Below are 17447 nucleotides of genomic sequence, written 5' to 3'. Positions count from 1 at the left end.
TCGCTAGTATTTAAAAGGAATACAGGAAAACAGTTCCTGGTACATTATACACTATTACACGAAGACAAGGATTGAGAAACACAAATTATCTGAAATTACTATAAAAACCCTATGTCTTATGATATATCTGCCTTTTCTGCATATTCTTAATATTTCTGCATTCCTTCTGTCTTCTTCTTACCCCCTCCCCCATTCTTTTCCTCGCTATGAGCATTATCTATGTAAAAACCAAAGTTACACTGAGGCTCTGCATCTCAAGTTCACAAGGGAAAATAGACATATGTGGACACAATAAAACAGGTAATCGAATAAGAAGAAAGGGACAGCTAACATAAATACAGCACTAAGTAACCAATCCCACTTACCCAAATGAAGCCATTTCAGAAATCCAGAAAAATTTATATCTGTTACCTTTAAATTATACTTAAATTACCTTTGATGAATTTTATCTTAGAATCTATTGACATATTCTTCTAAAATAACTTTCTTAAACAACTTCAGTACTGGCACAAATAACACTTTCCAGAAACTTTCAACTTTATTTCAAAAGCAATAGCTTTTTGTAGAATTCTTAACTTTGGTCTTGGAAGCCTGGCAAGGTAGTTAACACCTGTAATTCTTGAACTCTGGAGGCTAAGGAAGGAGAACTGCCACAAGTTCAAAGCCAGAATGGTCTATATCATCAGTTCTAGGCCACCCTGAGATGCAGAGTGAGACTCTGTCTCAAAAAAACAAACAAACAAAAAATAAAGATGTGGGTTGGGTATATACCTTAGTTGGTAGAGTATTTGCCTAGCATGCACAAAGCCCTGGGTTCAAGCCCCAACACTACATAAACCAGGTATGGTGGTGTACTCCTGTAATCTCAACAATGGGGAGATGGAGGCAGGCGGATCAAATGTTTGAGGTCATCTTTGGCTACATAGCAAGTTCAAACAAGACTAGCCTAGTATATATGAGACCGTGACTTAAAGAAAAATGTGGGGAAAAAAACACACACATAGTGTTTTATTCCAGTTTGGTTTTTTTGAGACAGGTCTCTCTACATAGCCCTGGCTGTCCTGGAACTCATCATGTAGACCAGACTGGCCTTGAACTCACAGAGACCCACCTACCTCTGCCTCCTGAGCTCTGGAATTAAAGGAGTGCACAACCATGCCTATGCCTGGCCTGAAAAAAAAAAACAAAACAAAACCTTAATATTAAGCAAAATTGAAAGTTTGTTCATATACTTAGTTATAAAAGAAATACAAAAAGAACTTTAATACTTAAACACACAGGGGCTGGAATACTTCCAAAAATTTAAGTCATAATTGTCTAATCATAATGTTGTGCAACCATATTCTTTATGTGTCTGAGCTAACTATGCTATATTCAGCATGTTCCATGATTAACTTAAGTAGACAAACTTGGTTCTGAGGAGCTAGGCCCTACTTTATGAATAAGATAAGCTCTTATTGATATTTTTTAAAGGTTGAAAAAATAGGGAAGTAATCTAGCCACAATGCATATGACTGGGACATTTTACAGCTGTGACTACAGTTAACAATAACCCAAAGTTTTCATTATAGTGCACTCACTAACAAATACAAATATACAAGATCATTTATTAATCATCTAAAAATTAAATGCAAGTTACTTTTTAATCCTCAAAATAATAATCTGGACATAGATACATATTCTCTTGGTGGTGTTATGATACATTGAACCAGAATTTCAATTTGTTTTTTGTTTTTTGAGACAAGGTCTTATTACACAGACTACACTGTTCTAGAACATGATTTGCCTGAACCTCTCCAGTACTGGGGATGGATTACAGTCATGCACCATCACACCTGGTTTTAGTATTTCTTACAAGACAGAGGAAATATATCTAGTAAGAAACATAATTTTTTACACAACTTCATCATTGTATTTCCTGCTTCAAAGAAAGGGAGACAGATGTTAACACCATCAAACGATCACCTCAATAGGAAGCGTTCCCACTATAAGTTTCTACAACATTGTACCTCTAAAATGCAGTAAGTGTTCCTTCTCCCCAATGACTTCTGCACACCTTACTGTTCCTATTAATCTATGTTTATGTTTCTATAATCCAGGGCTTAAATGAGGTTACCTTTAACCAGCAATCAAATTATTTTTTGATGACTACATACCTGCATGGTACTCATGTAGTAACTCTCATATACACATAAAAGAACTAGGAATTTGGTTTGTCAAATATAAAATATATAATTTACCTAGTAAAAAAATCTACCTACACAATAATGTGACATCCAAATCAAAGGCAGCTAACTGAAATTGTATCTTCTGCAAGCAAGGAATAAAACAACACTAGTATATTTGGGAACATAGTGGCAAGTTTATTTTTGAGAGGTTACTAAAGTTTAAAAGGCCAATGACATCATCTTTTGATGAAGCTAATAAAGAATGGGTAATTTTAATAATATCTAAAACTAAGAGTCATAAAAATGTATTTAGTGTGATAAACTGTAAGGCCTAAATTTTTTAATGTAAAGAAACATCTTCAAATTAATCTTTTGATTAACCTATTAGCATCTTTCCAAAGCACCTAGATCATATGTGTAATATACTGAACAATACTAAATAATGAAGTGCTTGCCTGTGAAGAAAAAACAACACATATATAGAAAATAAGCTGAGAGACAGCTCAGTGGTTAAGAGCAAAGGCTGCTCTTGCACAGAACCCAGATCAATTCCCAGCACCCACTAAGCAGTTCACAAGTACCTGTAACTCCAGTTCCAGGGGATTTAATACCCAGGTCTCGCCTCCATGAGTTTCAGACACACACTCGGTGTACAAACACACAAACCAGCCAAATACTCATATACATAAAATAATTTCTAAAAAGAAAAATAGGTAAGAAATACATGGAAAGAAAGAAAGCACAAATCAAATGTCAATGAAACAGTGAGAAATTTAAAAGTTCAAAAGAAGGGGGAAGGATGACTAAGAGGCAGAATTTGAATTACACATTAAAAGATGATCAGAATGTAAGATAAATGTCACAAAGAACAAACTACATATGCACCTCAGATACTTAGAAGACCATTCTGGCGGGAAAAGACACTTGAAGCTAGATTTGACTAATAAGCTATGACTAATTTTTTTAAAAAAATTATTCAATGAAAAATTTAAAAATCTGACTAAAACTTGTTAATAGAAAACTTCAAAGCATGTATGCTATAAGCTGACATGAAAAAGGAAACATTTAGGGCTCACAGAGTGTTTGACAGTGAGTGCAAGGTTCTCGGTCCTATACCCAGCACCACAAAAGAAGGTATGGTAGCATTTAGAGAAGAGCCACATTGTAGCCATATACAGAATAATATTAATTAGAACAGGTTGGAAAGTTAGAAATCTACTAGTAAGTAAATACAGATCTCAAGGTTACATCAGTACAGTAAGTTACAGTATAATTATAGCAAGCAATACAGAGTGCCTGACCAAGAGTACATAAGAAAAAATGAAGGTTTTAGTCACCCAGGTCTAGCTAAAATCTATACTGTTAAAGTTATTTAACTTCCCTGAGCCTATGTTTCCTCATCTTAGAGAAATAGTTACCTTTGTCTGAGTGTGTGTTAGTTATTTTTAGCTATCAACTTGCCACAACTGAGAATATCTCAGAGGAGAGCCTCAATTAAGGAAATGGCTAAATGAAATTGGCCTGTGGGCATGTCTATGGGAAACTGACTGGATTATTAACTTGATATGAGGACCCACACCATTGTAGTGATACCACCCCTAGGCAGGGATTCCTGAACTACCTAAGAAAGATAGCTGAGTGTAAGCCAGTATACAAGCCACCTAGCAAGCAGCATCCTCCACGGTTCCAGCTATACTTCTTTGGCAATGAAATGAATTCCTTGGCTGGAAGTAAGGGCGTGCGGAAGGAAAATCAAGCAGGTCTCCCTGCCCTGCCCTGCCTCAAGTGATGGATTGTGACCTGGAGTTGTAAACTAAAACAACCCTTTTCTCCCTTCAGTTGCTTTTTGTCAGAGTATGTTACCATGTTTGGGGGGGGGGGGGTCCAAACTAAACAGTGTTAAGAAGACTAATAATAAAATACACATGAAGGACATTTGAATGACTCTGCGGATAAAGGCAATTTCTGTGGAAGCCAGACAGCCTCATGCCTGAACCCCACATAAAGGCAGAAGGAGAGAAATCATGCCACAGAGTTGTCTTCTGACCACTGCATGTGTACTACGTTATGCATACACCCATATACACACAACAACAACAACAATTTTTCAAGAAAATGCAAGTAAAACACTGAAAATAGAACAGTTATTTAATAATTAATTTTCCCTTTCTCCCTTAGTTCTCCTTTCTGTGTCCCTTCACAATTCTGTGAGAATTGAATAATATTAACAGGCAATCTGTCTACTGGTTGTTATTACAGAATTAATTCAATTGAGTTAATAAAAGATTATGTAACTTATTCAATAGTAAACAATTAGTTACTTTATCTGTTGGTACCAGAAAAGATACATTAAACACAAAACATACAAAAAGTGGAAAGACAAACACAAGATCTTTTATAAGGGTTAGTTTATGTTTAGAAAACATGGTGCTGATATGGATAGCTGGTATGAGTTAGCTAAAACATAGCTGACACCCAACATCTGAGGATCTATGAGTTGGCACAAAATGGCTGACACAGATATCCAAGAACCCCAAAAGTAAACACTGATGTCATCTGTTACATAACTATTTCTAGCAGAGTGCCACTTTTGTGTAATATATGGCCTTAAGATCACAGGTGAGTGCCTTCTCTTTCATCAGCCTGCCTGTGTGTGTGTCTGTCACCGTCCCTACCTCTGTGTGGTCTATGTGCATATTTGTGTCCCGTGAGCCAACTCCTGCCTGAGTACTTACTTGCCAGCATCTCGCTACCTAACCACATGTATGCTAGTGAATAAAACATGTCTTGCCTGTCTATGACTCCTAAGATTCTCTGTAACCACCTAGCCTCCTGTTACCCTCCATCCTTTATAAACATCCGAGATAAGACCTCATATTCACAATTTTTGAATTGTAAATAGTTACATCCGACTTAAATATATAATAGGGCAATCCATTTCAAAAGACATTTTTAAATGTATATACCAAATTCCAGTGGAGGATGAATTTTTAAACGGGAAGCTTTCCATTAGGAAAAAAAAGTTTCTTCCTTTAGCAAACTGAATCAAAAGACTTCAGACACTGTCAACAATAAATTTACTCACCTTCCATGGGCATGGAAATCTAGAAGTAAAAACTGCTCCTCATGTGAAACTGCTCGTTTGGCACGCTGGTGTTTTTGGTGTAATGAGTCCACGTTGTAAGATAATCCTTCATAATGTCTAATATATTTATTTAGAGGATTTCCATACTGACCTATAAAAACAAGCAAACATGTAACAGTCTGAATTAGTATTATATTTTTGAAGACCTCTTCTCGTTCTAATTAGTCCTAATACATACATTATTTTCAAATATATATGAATAGTATATACCAACTATCTTGTTAATCCTGATACTAGGATGACTCTCCCACTAACATCATTCTCACACACTTTTAAACTTATTATAAGGGTGACATTTGCCAGACCTGGTGGCACATACCTTCAATCCCAGTACTTGGGGGGCAGAGATAGGTGGATCTCTGTGAGTTTGAGGTCAGCCTGGTCTACAAACTGAGTTCCAAGAGAGCCAGAGCTATAAAGAGAAAACCCTGTCTCAAAATAACCAAAACAAACAAAAACAAAACAAAAAACAAAAAGAAACTTATTGTGGTATTAATCACACACAAAAGCTTTTGAATTTGCTGTAGGTTTGTCTTGGATATGCTTTATCAGGCTGAACAAAGTCACATTAATCACATTTTGTTGATTAAAAAAAACTACCACCATAGAAGCCAATTTTGTCACCTGTCCCACTCAGTTTCTACTATGATTATCAGAGTAAAAGATAAGTGGAAAAATAGTATGTCTTCAATTTTCAAGATAAATTTTAAAAAAGTATCATTTCCCCCTTCAAGTTTTCTCAAAATTAACCAATGAAATCATCTTGTTCTAAAATTGTTTTGTGGAAATATTTTAACTACAATTTCATTTTATAGTACATGGTAGGTAGTACAGAGCTTTAATGATAGCATTCAGGAGGCAGAGACAGACGTCTATGAGTTAGAAGTCAGCCTGGTCTACAAAACAAGCACCAGGACAGCCAGAACTACATAGTAAGACCCTGTCTCAAACAAGAGCAAGTAGATTTTAAAAAGAGGAGGTGGAGGAGGAAGAAGCAGAAGCAGCTAGTCCTGGTTGAACTTTATATGCATTCAGGACTATAAATGTTCTCTCAGTACTGCCTCAGAGGTAGCATCAACTCTGTTATATTCCACTTCTATTTTCACTCCTCATTCTTTCTAATTTATTCTTTGATCCATATGTTATTTTAAAGACTATTATTTAGTTTCCAAATGCTGAAGATTTTTCAATTATATTTTGATTATTTGATCTGTTGTTTTTGTGGCGCTGGGGATCAAGCCCAGAGCCTCATACATACTAGGCAAGCAGGACCACTGAGTACATCCCAGAACCTATTTTTGTTACTGACTTCTAGTTTAATTGTTATATAGCCAAAGACTATAGGTTATATGACATCCTTTCAAATACAGAGATTTCTTTTATAACCCAGAATAAAATCTCTCTTGAAAAATGTTACATGTACATTCAAATATAACCTTGCATAATCACATTAGAGCAAAATCACCAAAGAAACAAAATCAAAGGAGGAAAAATCGACCCAACTATGATGGAAACAAATGTCTAAAAAAAAATTCAGAACAAATCAGAATCATTCTTTGATAACATTGAGAGATTCTTATTACTTTTCGTTAGTATAATACTGTAGTTACATAATAGAAGGTCTTGAATTTTCAAATGAGTTTTTTTAAAAAAGTATTTGGAGGGTTAAATGGCAAAATATACATAATTTACACTGAAGTGATTCTAAAAAAAAAGGAAAAATGATGAAAATTGTTCAATTGTCAATATCCAGTTCTGGCTAGGATAAAAAAAAAAAAGACAAACTAAATTTAACAAACCACCCTAACAATGAGAAACTGGACAAAGAAACATATGAGAGTGGGGGTTGATTTTTTGAGACAGGGTTTCTCTGTGTAACCACCCTGGCTATCCTGGAACTAGCTCTTGAAGACCAGGCTGGCCTCAAACTCACAGATCCACCTGCCTTTGCCTCCTGAGTGCTGGGATTAAAGGTGTGAGCCACCACCACCCGGCTGAAATGAAGTAAGTTCTATTCTAAATGTCCACAACTTCTAAGAAGAAACTTAGACAGCTGAGTTCAGTGAGGACAACCATTTAAGACCTGTGGGACAGGGTTGCCAGAAGGAAGAGAGCTAAAATTTCTCGAGTTTTGATGAGTAATGATCTGAATATAAAGAATAAATTATCCCACCACAGTAAATAAGAACCACCAGAAGAAGAATAATTCTTTTTATTTTTTAATTTTTGAGATATGCTATCTCTATGTAGCATCTCATGTCCAGGAACTCACTATATAGACTAGGTTAGCTAGCCTTGAACTCACAAACCTGCCTGCCTCTGTCTCCTGATTGCTGAGATTACAAGTATATACTACTGTGCCCAGACAAAACACATCTAACACAGGTCTGATAAATATTCATATTTCATACTACCAAGAGAAGAAAGTTCTAAAAGTACATGAAGCACTGGGGATAACCTTCAGAAAAGTAACTCCTTAGTAGTGGGGTACAAGTAGTCATGGACTAACAGATGTTCTAGATTTATCTTAACTAAGTTTAAATAAGCATAGTCTTCCAAATTTGAATAACAAATTGGATTTAACTGATTCCAAGCAGTTTAACTGCCAGAAAAGTCTGAATGTGTTTAAAAGAAAGATACAATCAAACACCTCCAAATATAAAAATCAGAATGTTCTTTATCCAACAATTACCATGCATATAATGTGTGGGTGTGCGTGTGTGTGTGTATTCTCACATAACTAAAACAAAAACCAATCCTTAGTAACAGAGATGATGTTTGTAGATGAGGTTGTAAAAGCAGTTATTAAAAATAAGTCTCACTAAGTTAGGCAGTGATGGTAAATGCCTTTGATTCCAATACTTGGGGGGGCAGAGGCAGTCAAATCTCTGAGAGGCCTGCTTGGTCTACAGAGCAAATTCCAAGATAGTCAGGGTTACAGAGAAAACCCTGTCTCGAACTCCCCCCCCCCCCACACACACACACTAGTTAAACAAGAAAACAAATATTTTGGAGAGGGATAAAAAATATATTTATAACTCTAAGTCAACACTACGCTAAAAAGAATACATGTAAAAGAAAACTAGATCAAAGCAAATCATAGGCTAGTGGTTGAAAACTAGAGGTCAAAAATGTTGACATGAACTGCAGCAAGGAAACACCAAAAAATCCAGAGGAAAAGACACATGCCACACAGAGATACATGGGTAAGAATGAAGGCACAACTCTGTGTACAATCACAAAGTAGGAGTTTATGTTTAAAGTTCTGCCAAACTTACAGTCAAAGATCCTATAACCAGTTAAATGAAGGGTCTTGGAAGTCAAAACCAAGACTTGTTTGGATATCAAAGCTTCTAACCTAATTCCAGACCTGTACTACTAAAAATGTAAGAAGACAACTTTCAGGCAGAAACAAACAAACAAACAAAAAAAAAAAAAACAGGGAGATGGAAAGATGGTTCAGCAATTAAGAGGGTTTACTGCTTTTGCAGAGGACTTAAGTTCCCAGCACCCAAAAAGCAGCTAAGTCTGTAACTCCAGCTCCAGGGAATCTAATACTCTCTTCTGGCCTCTAAGGGCACCAGACAAGCACATTGTACACAGATAGGCATGCAAGCAAAATACCCATACACATAAACAAATAAAATTTAAAATTGTTTTTAAGTATTCATAATAAAAAGTACAGAATAAACACAAACACAAATCAGAGACAACTCAAAATATTCCAATTTGTTCTCTCAGAAATTTAAGTATCATCACTATTCTAATAATTTCTAGTAAACTATTAACCCACCTTTTAATTATCTGTTGTTCCTAAATATCTCCATTTTGAACAAGATAGAGTAAGAAATAGGCAAAAAATAAAAGATCAAGTAACAATCAATTCCAGGTTTTTTACAACGAAGAGACATTTGTAGAAAAACTTCAAGAAAATGCATCAGTTAAGAACATAACTCATTGGGGGGAATGCCTTTAAAACACCTATTTAACTTGGCCCTACAACCTTCTATTACCTTTCCTTGTTTCCTGGCCACTATGAAGTGAGCAACTCTGTTTCGTCAGAATGTTCGGTCTGCCTCACCACAGGCCCAGAAATAATGGCAGCACTGGCCCATGGATTGGAACCACTGAAACTTTAAGCCAAAGGCAGCCATTTCTTCCTTAAGCTGATTTTCTCAGGCATCTGTCATAGCAACAGAAAGACATTGTCTAAGCCCAAAGTTGATTTCCAAAGTCATCCATATGCACATTCAGGCTTAGGAAGCACTGCAACTTGTCTTCATGAAAAAATTTCAGACTTCAGCCCAGGAGCTATTTCCCCTTTTATCTACAGAATTGCTTGAAGCATCAACAGGGCTAAGGGCCACCCATGCTTCTAGGTAAAAGAACTGGTTAAAAAAAAAAATTACCAAATAATACAGGACTACATAACCTATAACCCAAAAGCCAGTTTTCAGACAAAATGTTTTTAATACAGATAAGATCATTAATTTACTTGTTTTTCTACCACTGCTTTTGTGCAACAGCTGAATAAATTTGTCATCCTAGCACTCAGGAGGCTGAAACAAGTAGAGCGTTACAGAATGATACAGAAGTCACTAAAGACACTTAAGTTTCTTAGTGTTGACTTAACTACAACGCATCCTCCTCTTTTCTACTGCAAAAAGAACACTAAGCTGAGATCAATAGACCTCTGTGATAGTTAATCTTAGTGTCTTCCTAACTAGATTAACAAAGACCTAGAGATAGGGCAGGAGAGATTGTTCAGAGGTAAAGAGCACTGGCTATTCTTCCAGAGGACTGGGGTTTGACTCCTAACACCCACATGGTGGTTCCCAACTGTCTGTAACTTCAGTTCTAGGGGACCTGATAACCCTCTTCTGACCTCAAGATACCAGGCATCCATGTGGTACACAGATATACATGCAGGCAAATACTCACACACACATAAGATAAACTTGCTTTTTTATTTAATTTAAAAAAATTATTTTGAGAGCTGCCAAAGTGCTATTTCTGGGTGTGTGAAGGAGACTGCCACATGAGTCAGGAATATGAGTGTGGAAGATAGAAACTGACCCAATCAATGTGGGTGAACATCACCAAATTGCCAATTGTTCATAATCATTTTCTCCTTTTCTCTCTACGATGGCCTACCATGAGACTTCTCAGCCTCCATAGTTAAAAGCCAAGTTCCTCTAATAAACTTCCCCTAATACAGCTAGGTAATCCAGATCCATTTATCTGTCTCTTACTGGTCTTATTCTCTCTTGAGACTCTTAGGAGAGAACTTGTAAATGCCATGATTATGCATGAAACTTCTGAAAATATTTTTCATTTTCTTTCCTGGCATTGTTTGTTTCTCATGTTTAAATCTCTCCATCTACTATGACCTTATCTGTTTTAACTTACTAAACTACACTAATTAGGATTACCCCCAAACCATTCACCAAACAAGAAACAAGGGCACTTTTACTTTTCTCTCAACTTTAGTAAGAATACCGTTAGTTCACTGCATATTCATAAAATCATGCTAATGTTTTCCTTCCATTTCTATTTTAAAAATCTAGTATTTTAAAATTCATATCAAAATCTGGCTAGAAAACACACACACAAAAAAAAAACTTAAAGCTTCGCATTTTATATCTTAAGAAGAAAAATTAAAATCCCCAAACTACAAAGGGTTATTTTATTTTTTCTAAGTACTTTAGTTATAGGATTTTTTTGTTTTGTTTTGCTTGTTTTTAATGAACACTGACAGCTTATTATATATGGTGGGAGACTATCCTGATGAGGTAGTTTTTGCTTAATTAAATGGTTAATTGTGACAGGAAAGATGACTTAGTGCGTAAAGCTGCTTGCTAGCAAACCTGGTGACCTGAGTTCAATCCCTAGAGCCCATGCAGTATAAAAAGAAAACCAACTCTCAAATGTTATCCTCTGACCTCTACACACACTATGGCAGGTTCATAACCCCATCCCATTCACATTTAAAAAATAAATAAATGTAATTTAAAATAAATTTATAAATTAGCACTTGATTTAAAAATAGGTAAGTAAAATAAATGCTAAAGCAAGCTTGTTAACTTTACATCATGATTACAGAAAAAATAAAACAAAACAAAACAACAAAAAAAAAAACTTTAGACAACAACTTAAAGGAAAAAACATTTAAACACAATTTCAGAGGGTTGGCCTACCAAGGCAGAGATTGTGTGGTAAAACAAAGCAGCTCACATCATCGGCCAGAAAGCAGTGTTGTGGGATATTTGTACACTGTGTGAAGATATATTGGTTTAATAAGAGTTGAACAGCCAATACCTAGGCAGCAGGTATAGGCAGGATTTCTGGGGAGAGAAAGGAAGAGGAGGAGGAATCAAGGGGCAGGAGAAGCCAGGAGACACAAAGAGGAAAAAGAGCAAGATGGAGAGAGGTAAAAACACGTGATAGAATATAGATTAATATATATGGGTTAAGTTATAAGAGCTAGTTAGGAACAAGCCTAAGCTATAGGCTGAGCTTTCATAATTAATAAGAAGTCTCCAGCCGGGCGGTGGTGGCGCACACCTTTAATCCCAGCATTCGGGAGGCAGAAGCAGGCGGATCTCTGAGTTCGAGGCCAGCCTGGTCTACAAGAGCTAGTTCCAGGACAGGCTCTAGAAACTACAGGGAAACCCTGTCTCGAATAACCAAAAAAAAAAAAAAAAAAAAAAAAAAAAAAAAAAAAAAGTCTCCATGTCACTATTTGGGAGCTAGCTGGTGGGACAGAGAAAGATTCATTACAGCAGAGAAAATGTTTCCCTCTTTTTTTCCTTTGATTCCACCTAGGCCCTAACCTACTAGATGGTAGCACCTTCCATATTCAGAGCAGGGATGACCACCCCCATACACCCAGACTCCTAATCTAGGCATCAAGATGATAACCAAGGTTAACATGACAATAATAAGTTGAGTGTAGCAATAATTAAAATTTATTGAACACTTGTTATTTGCCAGGCTATGTACTGCTCTGAACTTTTCTATTTGATCCACCAAATGGATCTATTAATTAAAAACTATTTGGCACTTTAAAGAAACTGGTGGTTTAAGATATCTGTAACAAGTCCAAGGGTGCGGAACAAATCAGGAGCAACGTGAGGAAGGTAAGTGAAGTATCACAGAACATTTGATTATCTTCATAAAGTCAGGCACCATTCATGATGCTGCTGTGACTACAAAAAAACTGAAATAAAAAAATCAGTGACATGACCTTCAAAACTAACATCTACCTTTAAGATATATTTTTAAATCCACATATAATGAAACACTAAAGAGGAATGGAATGTACTTTTTATAGATCAAAAGTATGTGTATACCCTTGATTTCCACAGCTAGTAATTGAAATTGGCATGGTTTACTCCACAGGAACCTGAGCCAATCTCCGACCCCTGCACCACTTACCTCAGTCAGACATCACAGAATTGCCTGTTTCTACATGCAGAGTCTGGACTGACTCAACTGAGCTTTGTTCTTATATCTTATAAACTAGTCAGGAACTCAAAAGGTAAAGACAGAACACAGGCTGCCATCAGGTCTCACCTGCCTCTATGGAAACAGAGCACAGCCTCCAGCCATCCTTGGCACAGCTCTCCAGATTTCCCCAATGCCAGTGTGCCAACTGTCTACTCCAGTTCCTTGCCATCTGTTCCAGCCCTGATTCTTATCACCTGTTATTCTTCCATTTCAGGTTCAATCAGTCTATAGATGCCTTGGAACTAACAATACTATCCTTCCTATAATATCAACCTAATCAAGAACTATCATGAATCAGGCCAAGCAACACCGCACTCAAATAGAAATCCAAGATTTTGTGTTTCTTACAAATCATCTTGTAAATCCTCCTCAGAAAAACTGTTCCCATAGATACTGAAGTATTCCCCAATGTGATTTTATTCAATCTCTACACTTCTCATTCAATACTATCTGCTTAGAATAAAATTCCACACTTTAAAACTGTAACTCCAGTCAGGCAGTGGTGGCTCACACCTTTAATCCCAGCTCTTGGGAGACAGAGACAGGCAGATTTCTGTGAGTTTGAGGCCAACCTGGTGACACAGAGAGTTCCAGGACAGCCTGAGCTACACAGAGAAACCTTGTCTTGAAAAAAAAACCAACAACAACAAAAAACAGTAACAATAAACCTCTCCACCTTTATCCTTATAATTCCCAGAAGCAAGCAGCACGTACAATAATTACCATCAAAATATGTGAAAATATTAAAAGTGCTGCCTTTTTAATGTCATCTTTGTTTGTCTGTGGTGCTGGGAACTTTTAACACAGGAACCTCATGATTGCTTCAGCCCTTCTAGTATCAAAAACTCAACCTAAAAGCAATTAGTAGAAAACCTTCCAAATGATGTACACTAATGTCAAAACTTCCTCAAGGAAAGCATGTCTGCTCAGCTCAGAACCTAAGTCTCCAGGGTAATTCTAATTATAGGTGCCTATAGCTACCATAACAGTAGCTTTCTTTACATACCTATAAAGAAAGAACGAAATTTGCTGCAAAGAAATTTCAAACTCCAAAACCTCAAAATGTACCAAACACAGCAAGGTTCAAAAGTATCTTAACAGTCAAAACTATGACAAATAACTGACCTCTTTTTTTGGTTCTATTCCTACCCTTCTACCATCTACCCTTTATACAACAGAGCAATACTATTCAAGAAAAGACTTAAAGTCTAAGCTACAGCTTACAAAGCTGAGTGTGATCCTTGTAAGAGGCAGCATTCACTCCACCCAACTCCTACCTATTCTCATCTTACCCTCCCCCACTTTTCCTTCGATGTGTAATACCTCTATTCATCACCTTTCTGTCATCCTGAGTTCTCTGACCACCCTAAGTGTATAATCCCATCACTCACACTCTAATGTCCTACTCTGGTATTCCTTTTGAGTTCTAATGAACATATACTACCAGCCTCGACCATTAGAATAGAGTCACAAGTTAAATAGGCACTTTGCTCACTGATGGATCCTCAGCACCTGGACAACAGTCAGGTATAGACATGGTGGTGTAGACCTTTAATCCCAGCCCTTGGGAAGCAAAGAAAAGAGGATTTCTATGGGTTTGAAGTCAACCTGGACTGCACAGTGAGTGTTGGCCAGCCAGGGAGATATAATGAGAGTCTATCTCCAAAAAAGAAAAAAAGTGATCAATAAACACCATATAAAAAATATAAATAATTAATGAACTAATGTATTCAAATGTTCCATGGAAAGGGAAACTATATTTTAGAGATTGAGAGTCATAAACTAATCACTGAAAAACATGTGATCCTATTAACCTAAGTATCAGAATACATAACAAGCGTGGCAGTAGAATAATATTCCAAAAAAAAAAAGAAAGAAAAAAAGAAAAAGAAAAAAACTTCTAGTCAGGTGGTGGCGGTACACACCTTTAATCCTAGGACTTGGGAGGATCTCTGTGAGTTCAAGGCCAGCTTGGTCTTCAAGAGCTATTTCCAGGACAGGCTCCAAAGGTACAGAGAAAACCTGCCTCAAAAAACAAATTAAAAAAAAAACTTCTACATATATGTGCAAGGTAAAGGAGGGATTATTTTACTGCTGTTGTGAATGTAGTTCAGGAAATTTCCATGCAAAATATCCAGGTAACTTTCTGATAGAGGATTCTCATTGGCTAATAAACAAACTGCCTTGGCCAGCCCTTAGGTAGATGGAGTAGACAGAACAGGAAGAAGGAAGTGAGGTAGATGGCTCAGTCAGATGCAACGCCTCTCCTAAGTTAATAAATCGCCATGCCTCTGCTCTGTGGAGCAGACTGCCGTGCCTCTCCTCAGGGAGAGAGATGCGATGAAGCCAGCCTCCAGGACAGACGTGCTGAATATTTCCCGGTAAGACACCACTTTGTGGTGTTACACAGATTATTAGATATGGGTTAAAGCAAGAGATGTGAGAATTAGACAATAAGAGGCTAGAAATAATGGGCCAGGCAGTGTTTAAAAGAATACAGTTTCCGTGTAATTATTTCGGGTAAAGCTAGCCGGTGGTTGGGAGCCGGGCGGCGGGAAGTGGCCCGCAGCTCCTCGCTACAACTTTCACAACTGTATGATGTATTTACTTCACTATGCCTCATTTTCCCATTTGAAAAAGGTAAAAGATACCAGTACCTATACCTAAAAGTGACATTATACGTATTAAATATATGTGTGTATAAAGTGTTTAGAATGGTGTACAGCACAGACTACCTAAGAATATAATAAGTTATTGTTAAAAACTACTGCTAGACATGGTGACAGATACCTATAATCCCAGCATTAAGAAAGCTAAGGGAGGAAGATAATTCTGTTTCAAAACAACATATTTATCCTATTAGACTATTTTTTTTTTCAGTGAAGTAATACATGCTTTAAAATGCTTTCAGGGACTGGAGAGATGCTCAGCAGTTGAGCACTGCTCTTTCAGAGAGAGGATCTAGATTAGATTCCAAGCACCTACATGGCAACTTACAAGTGCCTGTATCTCCAGTACCAAACAATCTGACACCTTCTGGCCTCCACGAGTATCAGACACACAAGGACTGCACACATACATGCCAGTAAAACGCCTAAACACATAAAATATACTCAGATGGGAAGACACAGTTGTTTTTAAAAAGCAACTTAGTTCTTATAGAAACAATTCTAACTCACTCTACCTCTAATTAAAAGGGCGTGTAAAAGTACTTAATAAATAAAATGAATATTCGAGCAAAAACAGCAATCCTGTTCTATTTTAAAGTTGATTAGAGTATGACTGAAGCACAGCTCTGTGGCAAACTGCTTAGCTAACATACTGAAGTCTTAGGTTTGATCCTGAGCACCACTCAAAATGTTAAGGGGCTCAATGAAAGAGAAAGGACAAACATGAATCTCCAGAGAATTTTCCCTGACTACACACTCTCAGAAATTTGGGGAGTCTTACATAATTTGTAAAATGAAGAAATTACTGACTATGATTCATCTATTCACACAGCACATACATACTGGATACACTTAATAGAGTATTGTGGCTTTACTTTAGATACTGAGAATACAAACATTTAAAAGTTACAATATATAGCTACTGATCTCCTGGAGCTTTACTCTCAGATGATGAACAATAAACAAAGCTATAAAAGTTATTAATGGAAGAAAGATATGGCAAATTGGTGGCTAGATAAGTCCAAGGAAGGAACTGATATTTTTATATAAGGTAATCTGGATGATTAACATAAAAAGTGACTCAATAGAGAACAAACCACAGTATGTGAATGTCCATACCACTACTGAACTACATACTTTGAAATCATTAAGATTTTATTGCTTTTTTCTTAAAGTTTCCAAAATAAAAGAGTGCTCATAATGGAGCCATATTCAGAAATACATGTTGCATGCAAAGGACCAGAAAGTACAAAGGCCCTCATACAGGAGCAAATTTGGTTGTAACAGAAATGAACAAAGATGCAAAGGCACTCATACAGGTTTTTACAAACTTGACTTTTACTTACAATGATGAATTACTTGATAGGTGTATTATTGTTAATTCAATTGAGATATTTTTAATTGAGGTAAAATTCACACAGGAAAGTCTTGACTTTAGTCACTGTGAAGTACACAATCACTTACTGGCAGATTCTGACCATGCTTTGAATAGACGCTGACTGCTAAGCTGAAGAGAGACTAAGTGGGACAGATGCAGGGAGAACGATGGGCACATACAACAGTTACTGAAGAAAGATGACTTTAACCTAAATCAGGAGGGCAGTAGTAGTGAACTGGTGGCTGAAATCAACTACTTAGGAGTACAAGTACAAAGCTTGTCTAGGCTACAGAGAAAGTAACTACTAAGTATCAACAAAGAAATTATGTCTTCCAAAAGCTTGCTTCTATTTTAACATGGAATTTATAGTCCACAATGAAAATCTTCCCCTGCCTTAAACTCTTTAAATACATCAAGCAGATCTGTACAAAATGAACAATCTCCTAAAGACTAGGAGTAAAACCAAAAAGCACAGAGCTAGAGTATCTCTTCACTACTGATATACTACCAATCAGGAACCAATGAACAAGTTAGCAGGAAGGGCTCAGAGGACACCAACCACAGGCCAGAGGTATAAT

At 36.7% G+C, this 17447-nt stretch overlaps 1 protein-coding gene across 1 annotated transcript in view; it reads right to left on the bottom strand.

The window, feature by feature from the left end:
• The window catches only part of Adam10 (ADAM metallopeptidase domain 10), a 104274-nt gene that overhangs the window by 72368 nt on the left and 14459 nt on the right, over positions 1–17447 (bottom strand). The window contains exon 2 of the mRNA XM_038321762.1: positions 5254–5404. Coding sequence (XP_038177690.1) covers positions 5254–5404 — 151 coding nt within the window. The remainder of the gene's footprint in view (positions 1–5253; positions 5405–17447) is intronic.

The sequence above is a fragment of the Arvicola amphibius genome, chromosome 3 (genome assembly GCF_903992535.2).
Source record: "Arvicola amphibius chromosome 3, mArvAmp1.2, whole genome shotgun sequence".
NCBI classification, from domain to species: Eukaryota; Metazoa; Chordata; class Mammalia; order Rodentia; family Cricetidae; genus Arvicola; species Arvicola amphibius.
The sequence above is the reverse complement of the archived record's forward strand: the minus strand, read 5'-3'. Positions and strand labels throughout refer to the sequence as shown.